The 26035-nt window shown below is 57.2% G+C and overlaps 3 protein-coding genes and 1 long non-coding RNA gene across 10 annotated transcripts in view; 2 read left to right on the plus strand and 2 right to left on the minus strand.

The window, feature by feature from the left end:
- Positions 1-103: 103 nt before the first annotated feature.
- Positions 104-5234, minus strand: CHPF (chondroitin polymerizing factor). The gene is made up of 4 exons (XM_061386098.1): positions 4921-5234; positions 2890-3463; positions 2213-2392; positions 104-1801 (listed from the first exon to the last, which is right to left on the minus strand). The coding sequence occupies exons 1-4, from the start codon at positions 5232-5234 to the stop codon at positions 542-544; spliced, it is 2328 nt and encodes a 775-aa protein (XP_061242082.1). The 3' UTR covers positions 104-541.
- Positions 5235-5638: 404 nt separating this feature from the next.
- Positions 5639-11774, plus strand: TMEM198 (transmembrane protein 198). 2 transcript variants are annotated; one of them, XM_061386200.1, is made up of 6 exons: positions 5639-5726; positions 5845-6076; positions 6390-6594; positions 8751-9326; positions 10321-10523; positions 10898-11774. In XM_061386200.1, the coding sequence occupies exons 3-6, from the start codon at positions 6429-6431 to the stop codon at positions 11033-11035; spliced, it is 1083 nt and encodes a 360-aa protein (XP_061242184.1). In that variant the 5' UTR covers positions 5639-5726; positions 5845-6076; positions 6390-6428; the 3' UTR covers positions 11036-11774. The 2 variants fall into 2 exon arrangements, with proteins under 2 accessions (XP_061242184.1, XP_061242173.1); XM_061386189.1 differs by having other exon boundaries at positions 5686-6076; positions 6425-6594.
- A 146-nt stretch (positions 11775-11920) lies between these two features.
- The window catches only part of OBSL1 (obscurin like cytoskeletal adaptor 1), a 22005-nt gene continuing 7890 nt past the window's right edge, over positions 11921-26035 (minus strand). Inside the window, exons 8-21 of one of the 6 annotated variants that reach the window (XM_061385968.1) lie at positions 25376-25648; positions 19984-20256; positions 18932-19207; positions 18564-18851; positions 18096-18371; positions 17223-17492; positions 16807-17079; positions 15538-15804; positions 14750-14862; positions 14060-14216; positions 13727-13888; positions 13338-13442; positions 12765-13034; positions 11921-12284 (exon numbers count right to left, since the gene is read on the minus strand). In XM_061385968.1, coding sequence (XP_061241952.1) covers positions 12262-12284; positions 12765-13034; positions 13338-13442; positions 13727-13888; positions 14060-14216; positions 14750-14862; positions 15538-15804; positions 16807-17079; positions 17223-17492; positions 18096-18371; positions 18564-18851; positions 18932-19207; positions 19984-20256; positions 25376-25648 — 3026 coding nt within the window. In that variant the 3' untranslated portion in view covers positions 11921-12261. Of the gene's footprint in view, positions 12285-12756; positions 13035-13337; positions 13443-13726; positions 13889-14059; positions 14217-14749; positions 14863-15537; positions 15805-16806; positions 17080-17222; positions 17493-18095; positions 18372-18563; positions 18852-18931; positions 19208-19983; positions 20257-24658; positions 24958-25375; positions 25649-26035 lie in introns of those variants that run through there. The other 5 variants (XM_061385987.1, XM_061385978.1, XM_061386010.1 and 2 more) reach the window with 5 other exon arrangements.
- On the plus strand, positions 14130-17757 carry LOC133229631 (uncharacterized). Its single transcript, XR_009730579.1, has 2 exons — positions 14130-14615; positions 17215-17757. It is a non-coding gene; the product is annotated as an uncharacterized LOC133229631 (long non-coding RNA).

Consider the following 26035-nt stretch of genomic DNA (forward strand, 5'->3'; position numbering starts at 1 on the left):
TCCCTTGGAAGAGGAAATCCTGACCTCAGCCAGCACCAGGGAGCCTCCATCCTCAGTCCTCCCTGCCCCCACACCCATCTTTCAAAGACTCAAGCACCACTAGTCCACACTCAGCCAGTTTATTAAAGTCAGGGAGCTTCATCAGGAATGCAGAGGGGAGAAGATGGGAGATGACCCACCCTCCTCTCTCAGCTACCCTTCTCCAACAACTCATCTGCAGCCCAGGTCCCCTGGGCTGACCCTAGGAGGTGGGGCTGGCGTCAGGCAGACTGCACTGCATAAATACTCGGAGGTCACAGCCTGAATCAGCAGCGTCAAGGGGCCAGGGAGACGAGATTTGGGGCAGAAAGAGGTGGCTCCAAGGGTACCTCTTCCCAGGCTTGCTCTGAGCCCGAGGGCGACCCCAAGCCAGAGAGAGGGGCCCCTGGGGTCTGGGGCTGCGGCCAGCCCTATCCTGCGAGTCTGGCAGGTAGCTCCGGGTGGCTGGGGGAGGAGCGGGGCGGGGCGCCGCCTTGCCCGGTTCCGGGGGCGCAGGGCGGTGTCAGGTGCTGTTGCCCTGCTCCTGCTCAAAGAGCAGCATGGCCAGCTGCGTGCGGGAGCCGAGGCTCTCGAGCGCGCTCTGGCGGCAGCGGTGGTATAGGTCTTCGCTGAGCCGCGCACTGCACGTCTGTGCCCTATAGCGCTGCAGCAACGCCGGCTCCACCGCCCGCAGCACATGCAGGCTGGAGAAACGCAGGAACAGCTCGTACACATCCAGGCTCTCCATCAGCTCCTCCTCCTGGTCCGAGGACGCTGCCAGCCGTGCTCGGGCCGCCACGTAGTCAGAGTTGTAGAAGCAGGTCTCGGTGGCCGCCTGGCGATCGAAACGGCCTGTGTCGCGGCCCAGTTCGGGGGGTCCCGGGCCCTGGGGTGGGGCCACGGCCGGGTGGAAGGCCTGGAAGTGCATGGGAAAGAAGGCCTGCCAGCCAGAGATGGCATGCATGCGGCAGCGGTTCAGGAAGTCAGGCGTGAGCACCGTGTCTGGCCCGGCCAGCAGGAACAGCGTGTCCAGCGGGTGCTTCTTGGAGAGGAGATCCATGAGGCGCAGTGGTGAGGGTGCGGCTGTCTGCACGCTGAGCCAGGGCACCCGGGCACCGGGGAAACGCCGCTCCAGCTCTGCCACATGGGCCTTGACGGGGGCAAAGACATCGGCGTGGGCCGCCCGCTGGGCCTGTCGGGGCTCATACAGTAGCAGTAGGGTCAGGGCTGCGGCAGCATCGCCAGGCTCCAGCGCCGCCGTGGCGAAGGCCTCCAGGAAGGCAGGGGCCAGGTCACGCTCGGCTGCGGCTAGTGGGAGTAACACAGTGAGACGCGAGGCCTCGGTGACGTAGGGCACGGGCAAGATCTCCACACGACTCAGTGGCCGTAGCAGCTGCACCCGGCGGGTGAGGGGCCGGCGGCCCCCCTGGGGGGTCAGTGCCTCCAGCTGCAAGTCCAGCGTGTACTCCATCCCCCGGGCAGGATCGAAGCGTCGGTAGCCATTAACCAGTTGCTGTTTCTGGAGCCGCAGGGCTGGGTGGTATCGGCGGTTGAGCTCCTCTAGGGCTGCCCCCAGAACGTCTGCCACATCAGCCCGGTCAGCCCCACGCAGCGGGCAGCGTGGGGAGCCATCAGCGCAGGAGAAAGCATGTTGCTCTGTGAAATAGTCCCAGCGCAGCACCTCAAAGCGGGAGGCGGGGCGAGACGGTGCTGGAATGCCCACTGGCCAGGCAGCTGCCCGCTCCCCATCTGCTGCCAGGCGGCTGGTGTTCTGGATCTCCCACTGGGTTGGAGAAAGAGGCCATGAGCCAGGCGCGGACCACGGGGGCCAGCACGCAGCCGGGAGGCTGGGCAGGCAGCACGTGGCACTCAGCACAGGTCCCCAGTCCCTTGCCAACCTCGGCCCACTCAATGCTCCCACCTGTTCTTTACCCAGATGGGAGGCAGCCTAAGAATTAAATTGGAGAGGCTCCTCAGAAAAGGTAGAAGCAGACAGGGACCAGAAAGCAGGGATGCTCTGATTCTTGTGCTAATTTTTTTAATTCTCCTGGGATCTCTGAGACCTCTTAGGAAACCTCACTCTCCACTCTTCACCCCTTACCCCCTATCCTCCACCTCCTACCCTCCACACCCCCCTACTCCTAACTCCTCACCCCCCAAACTCCCTACCCCTCACCCCCAGCCCAGACCATACCTGTAACTCCTGGATCTCCTGGTATGTGCGTTCCAGTTCAGCTCGAGCAAAAGCCTTGTGCAGCTGGTACATATGCACAGGGTCATGGACAGGGTGAGCAGTCAGGGCACTACGGAAACGAGGGTCCCCCTCCTGCACGGGCTCCCCAGGGCTCAGCTCCAGGTAGCTATAGTGCACCCCCTGGGGAGAGGAAGGGAAGTGGGAAACATGAAGGGACAGTGCCCTCCCCCCCAATATTGTGTGTCTCATCTCTCCATCCTATGACCTGTTGTGGACTTGGGGTCAGAATCCTGTGGGTGTCGGCCTACCTTGACCAGTTGTGAGCTTGTGTGACCTTGGGTAAGCCTCTGCCAGTTCATCTGTGAAACAGGCATGTGTCCTATCTCAGAGCTGTCCAGGGGCTCAAATAAAACAATAATGGCCAATACCAAACACCTACTATGTGCAAGCCTCCCTTATTTTTTCTAATCCTTATAACAAGCCTGAGAAATAATTATTTCCATTTGTATGGATGAGGACGCTCAGGACATTCAGTAACTTACCCAAGGTCACAGGGATAGAAAATGACAAAACAGCATAGAAACCCAGGCCTATATCTCCAACCACCCCCTCTGCCTCTCAGGGGGAAGTGCAGACACCCAGATGGGAGGCACCAGTGGGGTGGCTTCTCTTCCTACCTCGTGGTCGCCAGTGCAGCTCACCCCGGTGGCATCAAGGATGCAGCGGCCCAGCCACTCATCCGGGCGCGCACTGACAATGTCATTGCGGCAGGCTTCCAGGTGGGGGCGCAGCTGCTGCAGCAGTGTGCGCGACAGCAGCACCCCAAAGCCCCCGTGGCAGTAGCGGCCTGGGGCAGGCTCTCCACCGATGAAGTCCTGGGGCCGGCCCAGATAGAGGTGGGCAGCGGCTGCCAGGCTGAGGCGGCCGACTAGGCGCGCCAGTCCGTGCGCCTCAGTGTAGGTGGCATCGGGTACTAGGAAGAACCAGTCGAAATCGTCGCCGTGCTGTTCCAGCAGGTGGCGCAGTGCCAGGTGCAGGTGCCCAATGGGCCGCTCCTCGCCTAGTGTCACCACCGCCATACCTGGTGGTGCCCGGCGGCCCCTCGAGCCTGTCAGGAACACCACACGCTCTAGCCTGTGCCCCAGCGTGCGGTTCACGGCCACGCCCAGCGTAGGCAACGTGGCCTGTGAGGTCAGCACCGCCACGAGCAACTTCTGCCTGATGCCCAGCTCCGTGCTGATGTAGCGGGTCCTGGGGTGGGGGAAAGATGGCCCAAGGTTATCAAAAAGACAAGTAGGGCAGGCAGAGGGTAGCATACATAGGCTTCAGCAGGTCATGTCCTCCATGGGCCTGTTTCCTCATTTATGATAGAATAACTCTTCTAGGGGCCACGAGGATTTAAGGGAATTGTTGTCCTTACCTACCCAAGTGCTTTTAAAACGGAGATAGTATTATCCATGCAGATACGAGAGATATATTATGGGTCTGATTCTCTAGTTTGTTATTTAGTAGTTGAATCTTTGAGTGAGTTATTTAACCCATCTAAACCTTGACTTCCCTGGTGGCTCACATGGTAAAGCATCTGCCTATAATGCGGGAGACCCAGGTTCAGTCCCTGGGTTGGGAAGATCCTCTGGGGAAGGAAATGGCAACCCACTCCAGTACTCTTGCCTGGAAAATCCAATGAACAGAGAAGTATGGTAGGCTACAGTGCATGGGGTCCCAAAGAGTTGGAAGCGACTTTTCTTTCACTTTCACTTTCAAACCTTGGGTAGCCTCATCTGTAAAATGAGATGACTGTATCCCTTTAAAGCACTTTGCCAAATTCTTGGCACACAGGTACTGCACACATCATGTACATACTTATTTCTAAAAATATGCCATTATACCACAAATACATCACAGAAATGATGTAAACGGATAGATGCCATTGAGGCATAGTGAATGTGTTTGGGGGGGCTCAGGGATTCAGAAACTTATCTTCCATAATACGGAAGGTAAGTTGAAGAATTGGAATTTGAACTCAGTGTTACTTAGGAGAAATTATTTCAACTCATAGGCAGAGGCATTAATGGGATGGGTACATCATCCTTTCCCCACAAACCTCCCTCTTTCCCAGATGCCCACCCAGGAACAGGAGATACAGGTAAATCCTTGTTGGTGTTTAGTCAGTAAGTCATATCTGACTCTTTATGACCCCATGGACTGTAGCCCGCCAGGCTCTTCTGTCCATGGGATTTCCCAGGCAAGAATACTGGAGTGGGTTGCCACTGCCTTCTCTAGGGGATCTTCCTGATCCAGGGATCAAATCCAGGTCTCCTGCACTGGTAGGTGAATTCTCTTACTGCTGAGCCACCAGGGAAGCCCCCACAGATAAATCCTAGTTCTCTCTTTTCTCTTTCCCTCTCTCAATGCACCCATTCTATATACTAGTCATTTCTCTAAACCTAACACCCAGTGAGCCCTGAAGACCTTTGAGGGTCCAGGGGGTCAAGCAGGTCTAGGTCAGAGGCGAGTGAGTTCTGCCCAGTCTGGATGGAGCCTCCAAACCTTCCCAGGGAGCAGGGCCATCGGAAATGATCGGAGCCCAAAGACTTCCTGGCTTGTCAGACCCTTCCTTCCGGGGCCTGATCCAGCCCCAGGCGGCCTCTCTGCGCACCCATCCCAGCCGGTTCCCAGGGGGTGGGGCAGGCGGATCCAATCCTTACCTGACGGCCTTTTTGGCGGCCTGGCCAGGCTGTGCAGGGTGGTAGGGCAAGACACGCGGCTCCCAGTTCTCCCCGGCGCCTGCACCGGCCCCGGGCCTTTCGCGCTCCGCTCCGGGCTGCACCGAGTTGGGCCGGCGCGCCGCATTGGTGTTGCCGCGCGGAGGCAGCTCAGAATCTCCAGGCTGGGGCGGCCCTGGGCCGCAAGGCTCCTCCACCCAGGTGACGCTAAGCAGGCTCAGAGTGAAGCCCAGAGAGATACCCACGGCCACGGGCCCCGCGGGCCTCAGTACCGACAACAGCAGCGATGCCCGCATGGCGCCCGGACAGCGGGCCCCCGGCCCTGGAGCAGCCCCAGAGCCGCAAGAGGAGGCTTCGAGGGGGCGGGACCGGGGAGGGGGCGGATCCGGAGGTCCCGAGCCAAGCGGGCGGGCCCCCTCCCTCCCCTCCGAGCAGGGCCAGCCGCCGGAGCGGAATCCCCTACGCCGCGTTCCTGTGCCCCTCCAGCTGCCGCTCGGTACCGCGTAGGGTCCCGGCGCTGGGCGCGGGAGCCTCCGCCGAGGCCGCCGCTGTCCGACGTGTCACTGGAAGGGCCCCGCCTCCGGGGTGGGGTCTCGGGCTCCAGCTACCGGAGAGGGAGGAGAAGGGGGAGGTTAAAGGGGAAGGACCCCCGGAAGTGCCCCCTCCTCAGTGAGGGAGAGGCAGACGTCGGGGGCGGAGTCCCCTACCTCCCCCCGCGGCGTGGTTGGTGCGTCCCGTGTGACGTCAGAAGCAGCCCGCCCCTGCATGGATGGTGCGCCCTGAGTGACGTAAGGAGCAGAGGCCGGAGCTGTCCATCAGCACCAAAGGCCGCGGGCGGGCTCAGGGCATGGGGCCGCGGCTCTGGGGCAGCCCGAGCCCCTGCTCCTGCTTCTTTCCCTTCCCCAGGCCCAGCCTAAGTCCCCGGACGTCGCGGGACTGGAGTGCCAGCCGGTGTTGGAGGCGGAGCGGCGTCGCCGCCGCGCAGGGACCGGTCCGTCCGGCCCAGCAGCCCCCTTCCCCTCACCGCGGACTTTTACCGGACCCCAGTCAGCTGGAGGCTCTGGCGCCCGGCGACCGCGGCCCCTCCGGCCCCTGCACAGCCTCTTTCGCTCAGAAGCTCAGGTCGCCTCCAGCCCAGGTAGATCTTGGATAATCCCAGATTTAACCGCCCACAGACCAGTCTCCTGGCTGCCTCCTCACCGGCAGCACGCTGCCCTCATCTCCCCCCAACTTAGTCCCCCTTTTAACTTCTTCATCCCAGCTCCCTCTAGCCAGGCACTTTTCCCCTCTTTTGTCTTTTGTCCCTTACTTCAGGGATGCTTCCAGAGCTGTGTAATGTGGGCACCACTCCTTTGTCCACTGTGTCTTTGCCTAGTTCTCCACTCCCATCTCACCCTCATCCTGGTGGAGACCCAGGACTCCTCCTTGACCCCCAACTTCCTCTCTGTCAGGCTGACGTGGGAGGGTGACTCCCTTCTGTTCCCAGCACTATGCCGGGCACTGTGGCAACACTTCGGTTCCAGTTGCTGCCCCCGGAGCCAGATGATGCCTTCTGGGGAGCACCCTGTGAACAGCCCCTGGAGCGCAGGTACGAGGCACTTCCGGCGCTCGTCTGCATCATGTGCTGTCTGTTTGGAGTCGTCTACTGCTTCTTCGGTAAGACCCCATCATTCCTTACTTGGGCCCCCCCTGTTTCCCCAAGTTATTTTTCTGAGGCACCTCAAACCTTCTTTGGAACTTTACCATGAACTATCTGTCTTTTCTCTTTTTTCATCCCGTACATGTTTGTAGATCATTTAGACTCTAGATCCTAGAGAACACAGGTTTTGAATTAGGTGTGCTTGGATTTGAACCTGGTTCTGCACTTTACTAATTACAATGCCTTAGGCACATTAACCGTTCTAAGCCTCAGTTTTCTCATATGAACAGTGGAAACAATGATATTTGTCTCACACGAGGTTGTTGTGAAAATAATAAACACTCAATAAATAATAGCTATTGTGGTGAAGACGTGTTTGGGTCACTATTCTAGGTAGGCACCAAAAACATTTAGAAGGGTGAGTTAACATGGTCCCTTACCATGGGGCATAATGTCTAATGAGGGAGAGACTTCTGGCATATTCATACCTGCGATATATATTAGAGGGAGCTAAATGGTGATCACATACATGGAGATATATATACAGGCAGGCTCCAGTAATCAGTGCTGCTGTGGATGGTTGTCCAGGACACGAGGGAGTTTGGTTGGATAGGCAAGTGGGGGCTGAAATCCAGTCCATGCTCCACTTGCCAAACTCTAGAGCTTGGTGCAAGGCTGCTTTGCCTAGAGGAAGGCACAACTTTTTCTAATTTGCACCAAAGTGCCAGATGGTCTAGTGGAGTAGGTGCCCAGTGACTCTATAGCAAGAAGTACAGAACTTCAGATAGGGAAGTGAGGTTTATTGGCTGAGCATCCAGGGAAAGCCTCCAGGCAGAGCATTACAGGTGGCTGGATGAAGTGCAAAGGAAGCTTGGAGGTCTGAGTTCCAGGTTGGGCAGAAACAGGGCAGGACTTATGCTCTGCAGCCTTTACACCTCCCCCTAGAATGGCTGGGTAGTAGGCAGGCATGGAAGCCAGATGGTCCCTCTCTTTCCACCTCCAAACTCTGGGCTGAACAATTGCAGAGTGGGCAGGAGGAAGAGCCCTTCTATAGGTTCAGGACACATTCTGGGTCTCCAAGGAGTCTGTGTCACCTCACCCCCTCCACTATTTATACCCAATCCCTCTACAGTTGCCCAGTGCAGCCTGCCAATCCTTCTCCTGGGCTTCCCTGCCCTGTGGCTCCTGGAGGCTCTCACTCTCAGGCTCTTGGACCCTTTGAGACATTGTGCATGCCCTACTCCTTTTCCTGATCCTAGAACCTCCTAGACTCCAGTGCTTCCTCTCATTCCTAGCACTGATTCTCCTTTTTATAACCTTTCTCTTTGGCTCTCCCTGATCATTTGACTCCCATCTCTGACTTCCATCTTCTCAGCTTTTCCGGGTCCCTCACACTTCCAGGTACCCTTACTGGACCTAATGGCCCTATAACCTCCATTTTTCTGAAACTCCACACCACTATTTGCCCTATAATCCACTTTGACTCCCTATGGCTCCTTGTGAACCCTATTGACACCCCCACCAAGCTATCTCATTACCTTCCATCCCTCTGATTCTATTACTCCTAACACAGGGGAATCCCTATGACCCTGTTGTCTGTTTGCCCCCACCATGATCTCAATGATTCCATTTTTTCTGGCTTCAATATTATTACCCTCTCTCAAAAACCCTTTAATACGCTCAATGATCCCACATCTGTCAATTCCCCTGACCTGAAAAGATTTCATCTTTCTGAACCTGTGTGACCTCATCTCTCAAGTTCTTTCTGACTTCCAAATACCTCATCCCTCTGAACAATCCCACCCTAAGGACTCCAGGGATTTTATTGGTCTTCTATCTGTGACCCCAGTGACCTCTCTCTCTGACCTCTATGATTCCAAAGACCCTAGTGACCCTGTAACTGATACAATGAACTATCTCTATCTCAAAAACCCAACATTCCTTTCAATGACTGTCTGTTTCCCAGAGACTCCCAATGACCTATCTCTCTGACCTTCCTTGATCCCAGTGGTCCCTTCACTGTTGCCCTCAGGACCCCAGTGACCTCCAATTCTCTGAGCTTAGTGTCCTGCCTCTGGTTCCTCTGTAATTCCTTGTTCTTGACCCCTCTGACCTCCTACCTCCAGCCCCGTGACCTTGTTTTGGCCTCTCACTAGCCCCTGTTTCCCTCCAGGTTACCGTTGCTTCAAGGCAGTACTCTTTCTCACCGGGTTGCTGTTTGGCTCGGTGGTCATCTTCCTGCTGTGCTACCGAGAGCGGGTGCTGGAGACGCAGCTGAGTGCTGGGGCAAGCGCAGGCATCGCGCTGGGCATCGGGCTGCTCTGCGGGCTGGTGGCCATGCTGGTGCGCAGTGTGGGCCTCTTCCTGGTGGGCCTGCTGCTTGGGCTTCTGCTTGCCGCTGCCGCCCTGCTGGGCTCCGCACCCTACTACCAGCCGGGCTCTGTCTGGGGCCCCCTGGGGCTGCTGCTGGGGGGCGGCCTGCTCTGCGCCCTGCTCACTCTACGCTGGCCCCGCCCGCTCACCACCCTGGCCACCGCGGTGACCGGTGCCGCGCTCATCGCCACGGCTGCGGACTACTTTGCCGAACTGCTGCTGCTGGCGCGCTACGCGGTGGAGCGTCTGCGGGCTGCCCCTGTACCCCCCCTCTGCTGGCGGAGCTGGGCCCTGCTGGCACTGTGGCCCCTGCTTAGCCTCATGGGCGTTCTGGTGCAGTGGCGGGTGACGACCGAGCGGGATTCCCACACGGAAGGTGAGAGGGTACATGCCAGGGTGGGCATGACAGACATGGGTGGTTGAGTGGGGGGATCTGAGCTGTTGAGGATGGGGAGGGAGCTGTAGGCACCAGCAGCAGAAGGCCTCAGTTGAGTTACAGAGAGCTGACTGGCTCAGGGTCTGGGAAAGCAGGACCTCAGTGCCACCGTCCATGCCACAACAACAGATGGAACAGCGGCTCTGTGCCAAGCCCCTTCCAGGCATCTGGGGATGCAACAGAGACAAAAATGGAAAAGGCCCCCATCCTTCCAGGGTTACATTCAGGGTGAGGGAGACAGACAATAGGCAGACTAACAAGATAATTCCCATTGCGTGGACTGATATGAAAGAGGTGTGCAGGATAATGTGACGTATGGACAGGGTGGCCAAGGAGGGGTGTCACATGGAAGAGGTGACATTTAAGCAGAGACCTGAAGGATAAGGCACCAGCCATACAAAGAGCTAGAGAAGAGGGAAGAGCAAGGGCGAGAGCCTGAGAGGGAATGAGCTTGGCCTGGTGAGGAGGTGGGGCGGGAGTGGGGGTTGAGGGGGGGCGACTGTGTGGCCACAGTGGGCCATAATGAGGACTCCGGATTTTATTAGAGGACTGGTGAGATGCCATTGGAAGTTTAGCAGGAGGGATATAAACTAATTAAGTATCTTCTGGCTTCTGAGTGTAGAAAGCATCAGGGAAGGCAGGTGTAGAAGGGGAGCCAGTGGGGAGGCAGCTTAGTTGTCCAGTTTAGGGATGATGTTGGCCAATCTAGGTGAGTCACCTATGGCTCCAGACTGGGAGAGAGGTAGGGTAGCAGCCTGGAAGAGGTACCTAGAGCCTAGGAATCTTCCCTAAAGACCTTTGGAAGAAAAGACCTATGGGAAGCCCTATCTGGCAAGTGGGAGACCAGGAAAGTAAAGGAGGAGAGGTTTCAGACCAGGGGCATCTGGGAGCCTATGTGGGCCTCTGAGAACCTGCTCTTCCCCACCCTTCGCAGTGGTCATCAGCCGGCAGCGCCGACGTGTGCAACTGATGCGGATTCGGCAGCAAGAAGAACGCAAGGAGAAGCGGCGCAAAAAGAGACCCCCAAGGGCTCTCCCCAGAGGCTCTCGGGCTCCTCCGAGGCCTGGGCCCCCTGACCCTGCTTATCGGCGTAGGCCAGTGCCCATCAAGCGCTTCAATGGAGACATCCTCTCCCCGGTGAGCACCCCGAGCCCTTCCCTCCAGCCCAAGTGGGGAGAAGGGGGTGTTGGACTCTCTGTCCAAGCTGGACTGGGCCTTCCCCAGGGCTGGTCACTGTCTAGAAGGCCTAGGACTTGTCCACCACCATAACCCCCGTAGTTAGGGGCCTGATGGGTAACGGGAAGAGGTGACCTGGGTGTGGATTTTAATGAGGCATGGTACAGGGAAGGGTCTCAGGGCTGTGGACTCTGGGGGTGGTGAGGTCCCAGACCGGCAGAGGACCAGGATGGGTCTCAGGCTTGTGATGGTGCAGGCTGAGGCCATCTGCCTGGGTGGCTTTCAGGGCAGGGGTCCGCAGTGGCACTCTCACACCTGTGTTTCCTCTCCCACAGAGTTACATCCAGAGCTTCCGGGATCGACAGACTGGGAGCTCTCTGAGCTCCTTCATGGCCTCACCCACAGATGCGGACTATGAGTACGGGTCCCGGGGCCCGCTGACGGCCTGCTCTGGGCCTCCAGTGCGGGTATAGCAGTCCAGCTGCTCCTGCTCGCCTACACTCATCGGTCACCAGCTCTGCCGGCTTGGGGAGGCCTGCTGGGCCGAGGCTCAGCCCACCTGGCCTTGTGCCCTTTGGCTGTTCCTTTCCCTACCCTGGAGAGGGATGGCTTGGCCACCAGATGGGAGGACCTGCTCAGGCTTGGCCTGGCCTGAGGAGAGAGCCCCTCCCAAGCTCCCCAGGAGTTCCTGAGGGACGCGAGTGTGAGCCCCACTGGGCTGTGCTCAGGGTTGTGAGTGTGTCGCCTGTGTGTGTGCGTGTGGAGGGGTGGGCTTGGAGGGGACCTTGGGACCCTTGCCTTAGATTTCTGATTGGTAGGGCTTCTCCAAGGGTGGCCCCACCTCCTCACCCACTGCTGGGGTTCCATGGGCCAGTCTCCTGCATGTCTAAGTGGAGGAGGTCTGCCTTCCTCCCCCATCACCTCCACTTCTCAGCCAGACTCATCTAAGGCTTCTTGTCCTTGTCCATGGGGCAGACTGCAGTGGTTCTCACTCTGGTCCCCTGTCCTCTGCAAGTCACCAGCCCAAGGGTAGTGGCAGGGGATGGGGTGGAGGGTGCTGCTCTGGCCTGGGTCTGGCAAGGGGGCTAGGAGGAGGGGGCTTAAGTGCACGGTGCATGTCTGGTGTCTGTCATGCCACTCTGGACACCTCATGCTTCTGTCTCCTCCCACCCCACCCTGTTTTACATCTTTTATAAATGTGCCAAACTGTGAGGCTTCTGCCAGTAGTGGTGGTCTTAATGGCTGGCGCTTCCAGGGGCCAAGATGGAGGAAGCACTGCAGGCTTTGGTTCCCTGCGTCACTCACTCTGCGGGGGCTCCAGGTGAGTTCTGCCCTCACATGTCACACAGAGAGCCAGGAAAGGAGCTGTAACTTTTTTTATTGTCTTCCAACACCTCGGGTCCCCTCCCTCCCTACCCGCTCCCAGGGTAAGAGCATGTGCCCTCCAGGCTGTCTGAGGGCACCTGCCTGGCCTGGTTCTGGCCTCCTAGCTACCTGCAGAGGAATGACTGTGAGTGGGGCTGGGGAGACAGTGGGTACCACATTCCTCTCCCCTGGAAGAGCCTTGGTACCCACACAGGAAGAACTGAGCCCTCACCCTCTGACCCACCCCTTCTAGGCCTGTCAGGGCTGGAGCAGGAGAGTGGGGGTGGTCAGTCAGAGGTGGGGCAAGGCAGGCATCTGAAGGGAACGCAGGAATTCAGGTGGAGAGTGTGGCATCTCCTATGTGGAAGAGGAAAGAGATGGGACTAGCTCAGAAGCCCTCTGCACAGGCCAAGGTGGAGCTCGCTGAGATGGGGGAGAGCAGGAGAAGATGAGGGACAGGTGGGGGGCACAGACCCAGGGCCAGCAGGTTGGAGGGAGAGGAATTTGGGTACAAATGGGGGTGTTCAGGAGAGATGAATGTGGTCCAGCGGTGGGAGGGAGGGAGGAGAAGCTCAGACAGGCAGGGATGTAGCAAGGTAGGAACAGCTGCCGGGAACCAAGTGGTTCCTGTTGACACCACAGGGCTACTTCCTCTTCTCAGCCCTGGCTGTGTGATCTCCTGCCTCCCCACTGCCCACCTCCAACACATCTCAGAACCAGCTTGCCATCCCAAGTCCTGGAAAACCTGTGGGAGGTGTGTCTCAGCCCACCAGCTCCTAGGAGACCCCTGGCCAGCCGGCTCGCCTCATTGACCTGTGCCCAGTCAGCTTTACTCACCCTCTACCAGCAGCCGTGTGTAGGCGCTGTCTTGGCCGGCCTGGCAGCAGTAGGTGCCCTGATCCTCAGGTCGAACGTCATGGATGACCAGGCTGTGGGTGGGGCCGTGGCTGCGCAGCTGATACTTGTCTCCCGGGCACAGCTCAGCCCCTTCCCGCAACCAGCACACTTGACCTCCCGGCCGGGACACTGTCACCTCCAGCACCGCCCGGCGACCGACCAGAACCGTCTTCTCGCGAGGGGGCCGGCGGAGCATCTGCAGAGGCAGTGCTGGGGGTGGAGAACGAGGGCTTATTAAGTTAATAGGGACACGCACGACCCCAGGAGAGACGCATCTTCCCTCCCGCTCTGGCCTCCATTCCTGATCTTAGATCTCTATGCTACCAGCCCATTTCTCTCTATCTTCAACCCAAAGTCTCCTCTTCCCCAGGAAACGCACTGCCCTCTGTGACCCGCCTCCGGAGAGTCTCTCGAGGAAGGGGTGGGGAGGCAGGTTTCCTCGGACCGATCGCCAGCCTGGCAGTTCCGGGGGAAACCGTGTTCACTCCTGGTCGTCCCTGCCCCAGGTCTTACCCTCCACCTCCAGTTGAGCCACGGACTGGGCGGGTCCCGCCTGGAAGCGGACCTCACCAGCGTCCTCGGCGCGTAGTTCGCTCAGCACCAAAATGTGTTTCTTCCCTGGGGGTATAGGAGGCGCTAGCGAGGCCGGAGCCGCCTCTGGGGATGGTGGGGGGATGAGGGTGGGGCCAGAGTAGGTCCCGGGGAAGAACTGGGATGCCGAGGGGAAAGAGGGGTGGTCCTGGACGGACTGAAGAGCTGGAGGTCAGGGAGAGGCGGAGAGACAGCTTCTGGGGCCGCAGGGCGGAACTCATCGGAGCTGGAGGTGGGCCTTTGGGCGGGGTCTGTCTGAGCCGGAGGGATGGGGCAGCGAGGGGGCCAGAGTGGGTAGAGAGTCGGCAGACCTTCCTGCCGGATGCGGACGCGGCCTCCGGGTCTCAGCGGGCGGCCTCCGAGCTCCCAGCTCCCAGCTGTCTCGACCTCCGACACGGTGCACTCGAACGTGGCTCCGTCGCCTTCCCGGGCGCTCACGGACCGCAACTCAGAGAGGACAGACACCTTGCGCTCTGGGGCGGAGCCAGGGGGTGTGAGGAGGGCAGGCCTGAGGGGGGCGGTACCAGATCCCGCCCACGCCACGCCCCCTCCTTAGAGGCAGCGTAGCGAGTCCCCTGGGCAAGTCCGGTCCGCAGCCCCGCCACCCACAGTAGAGCCCTGCCCGGGCAGCACCTGGTACCCACCGCGCACCACTAGGTGAACGGGCCCAGTTCGGGCCATCCCCACCACGCAGCTGTAGGTCCCTGCGTCCAAGGGGCTGCAGCGCCGCAGCTGAAGAAGGCGGCGCGTGCCGAGGGCCTGGAGCCTGAGCCGAGCGCTGGGGGTGAGGGGCTGCCCATCCTAGGCGCGGGGGTTGCAAAGGGTCGGGGTGAAAACTCGGCCGGGCACAAGCGGCCCCGGCCCTAGTAGGCGGCGGCGCCCTCTGTTGATACCTAACACTTTCGAGGCACGCTTATGCTACGGGGTAGGGCCCTCCCGCGCCTTCTGGGCCGCGCCAGGAGTCTCATTGTGACGGTGTCACCCTTTGGGGACATTTGGTCTGAGGAGGGGCGCCATGGACGCGGGAAGCCGAGAGTCATGTACCAATCATGTCAGCAATGTGTGTGGATTCTGGAATCAGGAAACCTGGATTCAAATATGAACTCTATGTCTGCCCTGGGGCAATACTTCACTCCACTGAACATCAGTCTCCTTAGAGATAACAAGATCATAAGACCTGCCTCATCGGGCTGCTATAAGGTTAGAGGCTTAAATGTAAAGTAAACCTTAGCACATGCCAGGCACATGGCTTACTGAGTAGTAGTTCTTTCTGTTGGGGCATTGTTACTGCTCTCATGATGCTGAGGTGGGCTGGGCTGGGGCTGGGCTCTGACCTTCTCCCAGGTGACATCAGCCAAGGTCTGGGAAAGTGCACACTCGAACGTAGCTGTGTCGCCCTCGGTCACTTCAAGGTCCTGGAGCCCCCGCACAATGGTCACTGGGGCCTCTGGGAGTGGGAGAAGGAGGACACACTTGGACACAGGGGTCACTGATGGGCACATTTAGACAAGGTGATCAACAGAGGCCACCGGTGAGTGGGGGGCATGCTGGAACAAGGGGTCCAAAGGGGATGCTGATCAGTGGGGGACACAGTGAGATCAGAGGGGTCAACAAGGCAGGAATGGCCAGCTGGGGATGGGTCACATTTAAGGTGGTCAGTGGGGGACATGGTGGGGCCAGAGTGGGAGAAATTGGAGCAGAGATGTCACCCATAAGCAGGCATGGTCACACTGGCTGGAATGGGCAGGAGACACTGGACAGTGAGGGACACCACGGGTTCAGAGGAGCAATGGGGGGGACCCCAGAGTAGATGTGGTCAGTGGGGAACACACCAGGGCTGCAAGCAAGAGAAGGGGTCACTGAAGCGGAGTTGCCCATGGAGTCACTCTTTGGCACTGTTGGGGCTTAGTGATTAGAGGACCACACTCAGGCAGGCAGAGAGAGCTGCAGCAGGCAGTGGTGGCCAGTGGGCTCACACAGGTAGGGCAGTCACCAGGGCCACATGTGGCGAGTCAGGGCATCACACTCTGGTAGGGAGGTCAGTGCGGGCCACACAGGTAGTGGGGTCAGTAGAATCACACCGGAGCAGTCAGCAGGCAGGCAGCAGTCCTAGAGGCCACACCTCTCACAGTGAGTCTGGCTGCACAGCGCAGTGTATCCGCAGTGAAGGAGATGCAGCCCGAATCGGCCAGGCCCAGGCCGCTGAGGACCAGGTGGTGAGCGTGGCCCTCGGCCTGAATTTGGCACTTGGGCCCCGGCTGCAGCCGCACTCCACCCCGGGCCCATTCCCCAGTCACCCCCTCCTGGGACAGCTCCAGTTGGAAGGTGGCACTGCCCCCCTCGATGATGGTCACATCCTCCAGAGGTTGAAGCACCCTTAGCTGCTTTGCTAGTGGGGGGAGATGGGGAAAGAGGGGGAAATGAGGCCCTCCACATCTGGGCAGGGCTTTTGGGAGCTCCACACACCCCTTGGCTCTGTCTGCCTCTAACCCCTAATCTAGTAAGACCCTATGAACAAAGTTCAGAACCAGGGAGCAGGAAGAAGGGAGTGAAACCAGCCAGATGTGGGTGGAGAGAGGGGCTTACTGGGGTTAGGAGAGGGGACACATGAAGGGGGTGATGTGTGGTTGTGGGGTGAGGAGTTGGGGTGAAGGGTACTGTGACACTGGAAGGAGCCCAGAATTTAAAATCAGACACAGCAGGACTAGACCCCAACTCTGCCACATAGTTTGCTATGGAACCTTTGGCAAACTGCTTTAACTCCCTGGGCGTCAGTTTCCCCAACTGTATGAGGATAATAGCCTTGAGACATGGGTTTGTTGTGATTGAATGAATGAAATAAATCAGAAGAGAATACACATCCCCACCAACAACCGTTTACCAAGTTCTGTGTGGGTATTTCTCATATTATCCCGATTAAGTTTCTCAAAGACCCTTTTTAAAAGAAAACTTGGCTCAGAGAGGTTAAGTAATTTGCCTGAGGTCATACAGTTGATAGAGGGCTCCATCTTCGGGGTGGGGGTGCTATTGCTAACCATCCCTGCTTCTCAGATGGGCTCGTATATCCTGGGGCAGGTGACTGAAGGATAAATATGGCAAGTCTTTCTGAAGTATAATATTTATGTTTATAGCAAAGCCAACTTGGATGTATGAAATGGAAACCAAAATCCACAGGGACTTCTACGGTAAATAGAAAACAGTAGAAAAAGAAGAGTTTTGTTTTGGGCAGGCTGCTTTGGGTCACGCTCCTGGGGGTCAGCCAGGGCTGACCTGCCTTGCTGGCAAGGGGCACTTTGGTGTTGGGGGGGGGAGCGGTCTGAGGGGCCCTGGCCAGCCAGGAGAGGCTGCACCATGGGGAAAGGGAGGCGTTAGGAGAGGATGGGGCACTCACGCCTCACGCTGAGCCGGGCCAGGGTGCGGTCGTGGTGGCTCTCGCAGCCGTAGGTGCCCTGGTCGGCCAGCACAACGCAGTGGATGAAGAGGCGGTAGATGTGGCCGTCCTGGGCTGTGGACAGGCGGGAGTCAGGGGGCAGGGGCGCCCCACCTCGCATCCAGCGGACGGCCCCTGCCGCCCCCACGCGGCCGGTCTCCACTTCGAGGCACACGTCCTGGCCTTCCTCCGCCCGCACGTCCTGCAGCCGCCGCAGGAACAGCAGCTCCGTTTCTGGGCAGGAAGAGAGAGCGGACCATGGAGCCTGGTGGGCCGAACCCCGGCTCCCTCTTCTCAGGGACTGGTCTCCTAGCAGGGCCAGGGCTGGGAAAACAGGTTTAGGAACAGGACTTGTTTCGTCTCCATCAGGACCGAACCTCGAACGTGCAGCCGGGCACTTGTGGATGTGCCCCCAGCTCGGGCAGTCACGGTCCCTGCATCCTCGAGCCGGCAGCTTCGCACGGTCAGTGTGCGGCTTGACCCATTCTGGGTCATCTCTAGCTGGGGCCCTGGAGTGACAACGACCCCATTGCGCAGCCAAGTGATGTCGGCATCTGGTGGGGAGACTTCACACCGGAACGTGGCGTCATCCCCCTCGTGGACAGTAAGTGGTGTCAGCTCCGAGACTAGCTTCACCAGCGGGGGTTCTGGGGGCAGAGGGCAGGATCAGACAGTGAGGGGGGCTGGGTCTTTCTACCGCCACCCTCTTCAGCCCCTCCTCATCCCCAGTAACAGGCTTTCACCCCCCAGTTATTAAACAGAATCTTCCTGAGGACCAGCTGTGTGTCAGTCATGAGCTGTTTTGAAGGACAAGATGTCAACTCCCTGCCTGCCACTCCTCACCACCTCGTCTCCATGCTGGCCGGGCACCCACCTTTCTGACTCCCTAATAAAGACAGATCGTTTAGGACAGACCCTGTCAATCTCATTTAACTGTCACAATAGCCCTACAGGCCAAACACTATCCTCCCCCTGGGGACCCGGGGCTCAGACAGTCTAAGCAACTTGCCAGTGTGTCACACAACTACTGGGAAGGAGACTTGAGACTGGAACCTGGGGGGTAGACTCCAGAGCCCTCTGCCCCTCCTTTTTGAGGATTCCTGGAAAGGGGAGCCCTGAGCCCTCATCCATGCGATAGCTGTGCATGCATTGGTGGGCAGCGAGGTGGGTGGGGGCGAATGGTGGGGGGGTGGCGTGAGGCCCTTAGTGAGGGGGCTGGGGCCCCAGGGGAGTGAGGACGGCACTGTTACCTTCCACGCTGACGAGGAAGATGCGGCTGTCCTGGGGCGTGTCGCACAGGTACTCCCCAGCGTCCCTGCTCCGTGCCCCCCGCACCCGCAGCACCTGCCTTGCCCCGTCCTGCTCCAGCTGCACCCGCCCCTGGCTGGCCAGGCGCTCCCCGTCTTTGTACCAGCGTACAGGGCCCCCTGGCCCGGAGAGGCGCACCGCCAGCTCTAGGTCCCCACCTGGGGTGCTGCGAACCCTCGTCTGGGCTGCCTCGGGGGCCACCACCCGCACGGGGGGCTCTGTGGGGTCAGGGCCGGGTGTCATTGGGAGGGAATGGCTCAAGGGCTGGGGAGGAGGGTGGTGGGAGGCCAGACTGGGAGAGGGACTGAGAGCCGTGGGGCAGGGGCCGGGGGCTGGGTGCACTAGAGAGGGGGAAGACTCAAGGGTTTAGGGGCGAGACTCTCAGGTTTCCTGCCCAGGGCTATACTCACCAGCCACTTGGACGGTGAAGCTGAGGCTGGGGGCCCCCGGTGCTGCCCCACACTGGCAGGTGTAGAGGCCTGCGTGGGCCAGGTCTGCAGCCCGGATGCAGAGGACGCGGCGGGGTCCTTCGGCTCGGAGCTCCAGGCCCTCGCCTGTTTGCACCGGCTTCCCATTATGGCTCCAGAAGACCAGGGCACCAGCCCTGGACAGTTCACAGCTCAGCACCACTGGCTCCCCGGGGGCCACGCAGAGCGGGCCAGGGGCTGCCTCTGGGGCAAGGAACTGGACAGGGGGCTCTGGACAGAGGGTGGGTGTGTCAGCTCAGTGATGCCCCCCGCTCCCGCCTCCCAGACCCGGGCTGGCCAGGAGCACTCACCAGCCAGGCTGATGTTGAAGGTGACGGCTTCATCGCGAGTCTCACACACATACTCCCCGGCGTCCTCGGGCTGGGCGTGGGGCAGGGTCAGGGTGCGGGTGGGTCCCTCGGCACCCAGCTGCAGGGCATCCGATGCTTCCACCTCCAGCCCATCCTTGTACCAGCGCACCTGGGACCCAGCTGGGGCCACCTCGCAGCGCAGCTCCACTCGCCCGGGAGCCCTGAACTGCAGGTCCAGCGAGCGGGCTGCTGGGTGCACAATCCTCTCTGGAGGGGCTGGTGGGTGAACAGAGACAGAATCGTGTGGGTTCGGCCTCTACCTGTCTGACCACTGGCTTCTCAATCCTCTCCTTTTGCAGAGCAGCTCTTGGGAAATGGTACCACCTACAATCCGTAGGCACTTACTGTGTGCCAGGTGTCATGCTAAGGACACTACAGTTCTTTTCTCAGCTACTCCTGACACTCCCTATTTCTGCCTTCACTTTATAGATGAGGACCTGAAGCCTCTTTATAGGGAACTGACTTGCCCAGGGTTGCATGGACAGGAAGAGGTAGACCCACACTCACAGATCTAACCCTAATGCACAGCCCTCCCTACCCCTCCATTTCCTGTCCCTTTTTCCTGTTTTGCCTCTGAAGAACTGATTACCACCTGAAAAACCACCTGTTTCCCTTATTTGCTGTCTGTCTGCTCTCACAAGAAGGCAAGCTCCATAAAGACAGGTTTTCTCTCCTTCGTTCATTACCGAATCCCTCAGCATCAGAACAGTGCTGAGCAGATCAGTGTTTGTTGAATACACGAATGAATGAGCTCTCCCAATTGTTGGGCTCTCTCCACCAGGCCTCTGGCCACTGTCCTGACCTGGTTTGGGCAACTCAGGGCTCTCTGATGGCTGAGAATGAGGAGGCTGGGAGGGAGGGAAGCCTGGACAGGGGGAAAGTTGTGTGTGGCACACAGGGGTCCTGAAGGTGCAGGAACTGGGAGGGGTGGGTATCTGTCCCTCAGCCTCCTGCCTCTCTTCCTCTCCAAGGGGGTCTCGGAGACTGCCCACCTGTGACGGTGACAGTGTAGAAGGCTGAGTCATCTCCGGCGTCGCATACGAACTCGCCCCCGTCCTGGGGCTGGGCAGCGGGCAGCACCAAGCGACGGTGGGGCCCGTCGCTCTCCAGCACCAGGGCCTCGCTCTCCTCCACCTCCAGCCCGTCCTTGTACCAGCGCACTGGGGCATCCTCCCGAGACAGCTCACACATCAGCACCACACACTCCAAGCTCACGGCCACCAAGGTCACCTCGTCCCGGGGGTATAGGATGCGCACTGGGGGTTCTGCAGAGTAGGGACAACCACAGGCTGTCACAGACTCACGTTCAGCCTCCCTGGAGCCGTCCGGCAGCATGAAATCCCGGTTGCCCAAATCGTTAAGAGTGATAAGGATAGTAATAGGTCCAAAATCAGTTCTCTGAAATCCCTGGGGCCACAAGTGTGCTGGAATGTGCTGGAACCATCCAGAATGCTTCCAATTCTAGAAATGGTGCATTTATCATATAGCACATACTCCCCCTCAGCCCCTACTGTGGACCCCCCAGAATCAATCATATTAACATCTCTGCAGTGTAACATATGGAGATACACCCTAAGCAGGATAATTTAAAAGTGCAAATAGCTTCACAGAGTTAAGCTCAGGTTTTACAGAAATAACTTTTAATACCAAACGTACAAAAAGCCTTTTGATTTTAAGTGTTTTCTTTCTTATTTTGGTTTCAGGATTGTGGATAAGGGATGGCAGATCTGTAATAGTATTGGTAAGTACTTATACATTGTTTGCTAAAGTTCCAGGACAGTTGTAAGCACTTTACACCCTGATAGCAATCCTAGGGAGTACGTACTGTTTTAAACTCATTTTGCAGATGAATAAACTGAGGCACAGAGTGGTTAAACAACTTCCTTATGGTCACAGCTGGCTACACCTACCTAGGGCAGGAGGAAAAACCACCATTCGATAAAGGGAAGCTCCTTATTGCAAAATTCAGACTTAAATTGAAGAAAGTTGGGAAAACCACTAGACCAATTCAGATATGACCTAAATCAAATCCCTTATGATTATACAGTGGAAGTGAGAAACAGATTCAAGGGATTAGATCTGATAGACAGAGTGCCTGAAGAACTATGGAGGGAGGTTTGCAACATTGTACAGGAGGCAGATCAAGACCATCCCCAAGAAAAAGAAATGCAAAAAGGCAAAATGGTTGTCTGAGGAGGCCTTACAAATAGCTGAGAAAAGAAGAAAAGTGAAAGGCAAAGGAAAAAAGGAAAGATATACCCATTTGAATGCAGATTTCCAAAGAATAGCAAGGAGAGAGAAGAAAACCTTCCTCAGTGATCAGTGCAAACAGAGGAAAACAATAGAATGGGAAAGACTAGAGATCTCTTCAAGAAAATTAGAGATACCAAGGGAACTTTTCATGCAAAGATGGGCACAATAAAGGACAGAAATGGTATGGATCTAACAGAAGCAGAAGATAATAAGAAGAGGTGGTAAGAATACACAGAAGAAAAATATTCATGACCCAGATAACCATGATGGTGTGATCACTCACCTAGAGCTAGACATCCTGGAATGCGAAGTCAAGTGGGCCTTAGGAAGCATCACTATGAACAAAGCTAGTGGAGGTAATGGAATTCCAGTTGAGCTACTTCAAATCCTAAAATATGATGCTATGAAAGTGCTGCACTCCATATGCCAGTAAATTTGGAAAACTCAGCAGTGGCCACAGGACTGGAAAAGGTCAGTTTTCATTCCAATCCCAAAGAAAGGCAAAGTCAAAGAATGTTCAAACTACCCCACAATTGCACTCATCTCACATGCTAGCAAGTGAAATCGCTCAGTTATGTCTGACTCTTTGTGACCCCGTGGACTGTAACCTACCAGGTTCCTCCATCCATGGGATTCTCCAGGCAAGAATACTGGAGTGGGTTGCCATTTCCTTCTCTAAGGGATCTTCCCGACCCAGGGATTGAACCTGGGTCTCCTGCCTTGTAGGCAGACGCTTTAACCTCTGAGCCACCAGGGAAGCCCCACATGCTAGCAAAGTAATGCTCAAAATTCTCCAAACCAGTACATGAACTGTGAACTTCCAGATGCTCAAGCTGGATTTTGCAAAGGCAGAGGAACTAGAGATCAAATTGCCAAAATCTGTTGGATCATCGAAAAAGCAAGAGAGTTCCAGAAAACATATACTTCTGCTTTATTGACTACACCAAAGCCTTTGACTGTGTGGATCACAACAAACTGTGGAAAATTCTTAAAGAGATGAGAATATCAGACCACCTTACCTGCTTAAGAAGCAATAGTTAGAAATGGACATGAAACAACAGACTGGTTCCACATTGGGAAAGGAGTACGTTAAGGTTGTATATTGTCACCCTGCTTATTTAACTTATATACAGAGTACATCATGCGAAATTCCAGGCTAGATAAAGCACAAGCTGGAATCAAGATTGCCGGGAGAAATATCAATAACCTCATATACGCAGATGACATCACCCTTATGGCAGGAAGTGAAGAAGAACTAAAGAGCCTCTTGATGAATGTGAAAGAAGACAGTGAAAAAGTTGGCTTAAAACTCAACATTCAGAAAATGAAGATCATGGCATCTGGACCCATCACTTCATGGCAAATAGATGGGGAAACAGTGGAAACAGTGAGAGATTTTATTTTCTTGGGCTCCAAAATCACTGCAGATGGTGACTGCAGTTATGAAATTAAAAGACGCTTGCTCCTTGGAAGAAAAGTTATGACCAACCTAGACAACATATTAAAAAGCAGAGACATTACTTTGTCAACAAAGGTCTGTCTAGTCAAGGCTATGGTTTTTCCAGTAGTCATGTATGGATGTGAGAGTTGGACTGTAAAGAAAGCTGAGTGCCAAAGAATTGATGCTTTTGAACTGTAGTGTTGGGGAAGACTCTTGAGAATCCCTTGGACAGCAAGGAGATCCAACCAGTCAATCCTAAACGAAATCAGTCCTGAATATTCATTGGAAGGACTGATGTTGAAGCTGAAACTCCAATACTTTGGCCACCTGATGAGAAGAACTGACTCATTTGAAAAGACCCTGATGCTGGGCAAGATTGAAGGCAGGAGGAGAAGGGGATGCCAGAGGATGAGATGGTTGGATGGCATCACCGACTCAGTGGACATGAGTTTGAGCAAGCTCCGGCAGTTGATGGACCAGGAAGCCTGGAGTGCTGCAGTCCATGGGGTCACAGAGTCGGACACAGCTGAGCGACTGAACTGAACTGACAGACTCTGCCAGCAGTGGTAGGGATTCCAAGCTAAGGCTTGTAGGAAACTCAGTAATGAATTTGCATCTGTGCCTGAATTCCCTGGGGATGTTAAATGCCGATTCGAGTTCATCTCTAACTGCTCTGGAGTGGTCAGCCTTTCACAGAAAGGAGCGATGTCAATGTGGGAGGTGACAAGGGCTCTGAGCGCCGGGCTGCCCAGGCATCTACGCACCTTGGAAGTCTCCCCTAATCGTCTCCAAGACGCGGAAGTGCTCCTTCAGCATTCGGCCCCCTAGTGGCTGGCTGGGGAACTGCTAGCTTCCCGGTCTAGGTCTTTGCAGTGGAGAGTATGGGCAGACACGCCCACCAGTGTACATCCAGCTCTTGCCTCTGCCTCCCTAACTGGGCTTGTTCTAATTGTCTGTATGATGCAGGTTGGTTCTCTGGGTCTACCAGCGCCATGAGATGTTGGAGTGTGGCTGCCTGAATGGTGGGGGAGGTGATGGAGGCAGTGGAGTGTAGATGGCATGCAGCCATGGGACTGGGGAGTCTGCAAGGCTATGGGACCTCAGCTTGGCATCGGACCTGATTCTCCTGGTCCACAGCCAAGGTGGTGTGTTGTGCGAACTTACCAGGAAGAATCTTGTGTTTTGTGGGGAGGCCAATTATGGGCTGGAATGTGTGTGTCTGCAGCCATGATGTCTGGCCAGGGCTTGGGGAGGGAGCGGTTGAAGGCAGCCACTACAGAACAGAATATGTGCAGAAAGGCCTTTTTGGCTTTGTGGCTTGTGTGTTTCAGGCTGTCGTATCTGGGATGCAGGGAGTTGGGAGGCCCTAAGTAGCTCAAATCTAGGCTGAAGCCTTGTTTCTAGAGCAGGTCAGTGGGGAAGGCAACCAGAAGGTGCCGGCATCGGGATGGTCGCTCCAGTGCAGCCGCTGGGTTCTTCAGTGCCATCCAGAGCCACCTGGGTTTTACACTCCCCGCCCCGCTCAGGTACACACTGGGATCGGCGCCATGAGCTGCAGCCCCAAAGTTTCCGGCAATGAACCATCATTTCCGTAATCATCCTGTGCCTTCCTGCTTTGAACCTTGACCTCTGACCTTCAGTCCAAATCCAGACCCCCACTTAGCTAACTCAGCCCCTGCTCCAAATATCTGTTCTGAAGCTACTTCCTGCCTGCTAGCCAACCAGGTTAGCAGCCCCCAGCCCTGAGCTCTCACTGCACCTTACTGCGACACTCCCTCTAAGACTTAAGGTGTCTGGCTTTCCTGCCAGGCTATCCACTCCTGCAGGGATGCACGTGTGTCTGCGAGCTACCGAGTGTCCAGAGCCTGGCCCAGGACTGGCTCCTGCGGATGGCACAGTGACTCTCCCCGAAGCCCTCCCTGACCTCCTGTCCGGCTCTCTTGAGCCCTCTTTCCTCCACGGCACTTGTCACGAAGTGTCACCGTACATTTATTTGCGTGTTTATTGGTTAAACACAGGGGTCGCAAACTCAAATGCCCACAGGGGCCAGGCTGAAGCAGTCTAGGAAGGGGAGCAAAAAAGAACAGTGGGGGATGGGGGTGGGTGTGAAACAGAGGAATGTGGGCCCCGAATTATGGGGGCAGCTGCTACTCAGCGCCAGCTGTTCGTCGCCAAGGGGGGAAGCGGGACCAGAGGCGCCGGGTCTTCGGCTTTTTCAAGAGGATGCATAACTCCGGGTTGTTATTGGAACTGTCCTGACTTTGGTATGACTCTGCAGGCCAAACACAACACACCTGTGGGCTGTATGAGGCCCGAGGGACTGCCGGTTTGCGACCCCTGGTTAACGGCTGCACCCACCCCACCCCCATAGACTGGCACCTGTCTGAGAGCAGGGACGTTATATGCAATAAGCATCAGTGACCCACAGCACCTGGCCTGACACATATAGACTGCTCAGTAAGTGAGCTGGTGGAGCACAGCTATTCCTGGCTTGGGCGCTGGGGAGGAGCCTGCTTCCTCCAACAGTGACCCCCGGGTCTTCTGGGCAGGGACCACCCCCCACCACCACCTCCTGCACCTGCAGCCCCTCCTCCCTGCCCCCAGTGTGCTAGCTAGGGGCTATGTGGCCAGCTCCCCAAGGGCTCAGGGCAGTCCTCTGATGACCCCGGGGGCGGGGGGTGGACCCACACCTGTGACGGTGACCGTGAATGAGGCGGATTCGTCATCGATTTCACACAAGTACTCGCCCGAGTCCTCCAGCTGAACGGCGGGCAGCACCAGGCGGCGCACTGTGTCCTCCTTCTGTAGGAGCAGCGCGGGACTCTCCACCACCTCCTCGCCATCCTTGGTCCAGCGCACCTCGGCCCAGGGCCGGCACAGCTCGCAGGTCAGCACCACGCGCTCCAGGCGCACGGCCGCCACGTACACCTTGCCGCTGGGGTACACGATCCACGAGGAGACGTCTGCAGGACACGACACAGCCGTGGCTGGGCATCTGGGGCTGGGGCCGAGGTGCCCGGCCACCTTGCCCGGTTCACGCCTGTTCCCTACTCCTGGAAAGGACCAGGGCTCACAGCGGCTCAGATGGTTACTCAAAGCTAACCGTGACATGACCACAAAGCACAGCAGGGGTGTAGCGGCACGGTGGGGACCGTGGTGTCAGCCTCGCCTGTGGAAACTCTCCCCATTCTCTGGGTGGGGACAGGGCTATACGAAGTGTGAGGTTGGGGAGAGGAGAGTTGGGTGCCCAGACGGAGCTGAGATCTCCCACAGGAGACTTTTAACCCCTCTAGTGCTCGGGTCTCCTCACCCCACACTACCCTAAGGCTCCCCTCGGAGGGCCTTCAGGA

The sequence above is a fragment of the Bos javanicus genome, chromosome 2 (genome assembly GCF_032452875.1).
Source record: "Bos javanicus breed banteng chromosome 2, ARS-OSU_banteng_1.0, whole genome shotgun sequence".
Taxonomy (NCBI): domain Eukaryota; kingdom Metazoa; phylum Chordata; class Mammalia; order Artiodactyla; family Bovidae; genus Bos; species Bos javanicus.

Bases quoted from the DNA above. Each gene is read 5' to 3' on its own strand.
- CHPF (XM_061386098.1), bottom strand. From the start codon at position 5,234: ATGCGGGCATCGCTGCTGTTGTCGGTACTGAGGCCCGCGGGGCCCGTG. The intron at 2,393-2,889 runs GTAGGAAGAGAA...TCCTCTCCCCAG, and splicing joins GCTGCACTGGCGACCACGAG to GGGGTGCACTATAGCTACCT. The intron at 1,802-2,212 runs GTATGGTCTGGG...TCTCCAACCCAG, and splicing joins AGGAGATCCAGGAGTTACAG to TGGGAGATCCAGAACACCAG.
- TMEM198 (XM_061386200.1), top strand. From the start codon at position 6,429: ATGCCGGGCACTGTGGCAACACTTCGGTTCCAGTTGCTGCCCCCGGAG. The intron at 9,327-10,320 runs GTGAGAGGGTAC...CACCCTTCGCAG, and splicing joins GCGGGATTCCCACACGGAAG to TGGTCATCAGCCGGCAGCGC. The intron at 10,524-10,897 runs GTGAGCACCCCG...CCTCTCCCACAG, and splicing joins ATGGAGACATCCTCTCCCCG to AGTTACATCCAGAGCTTCCG.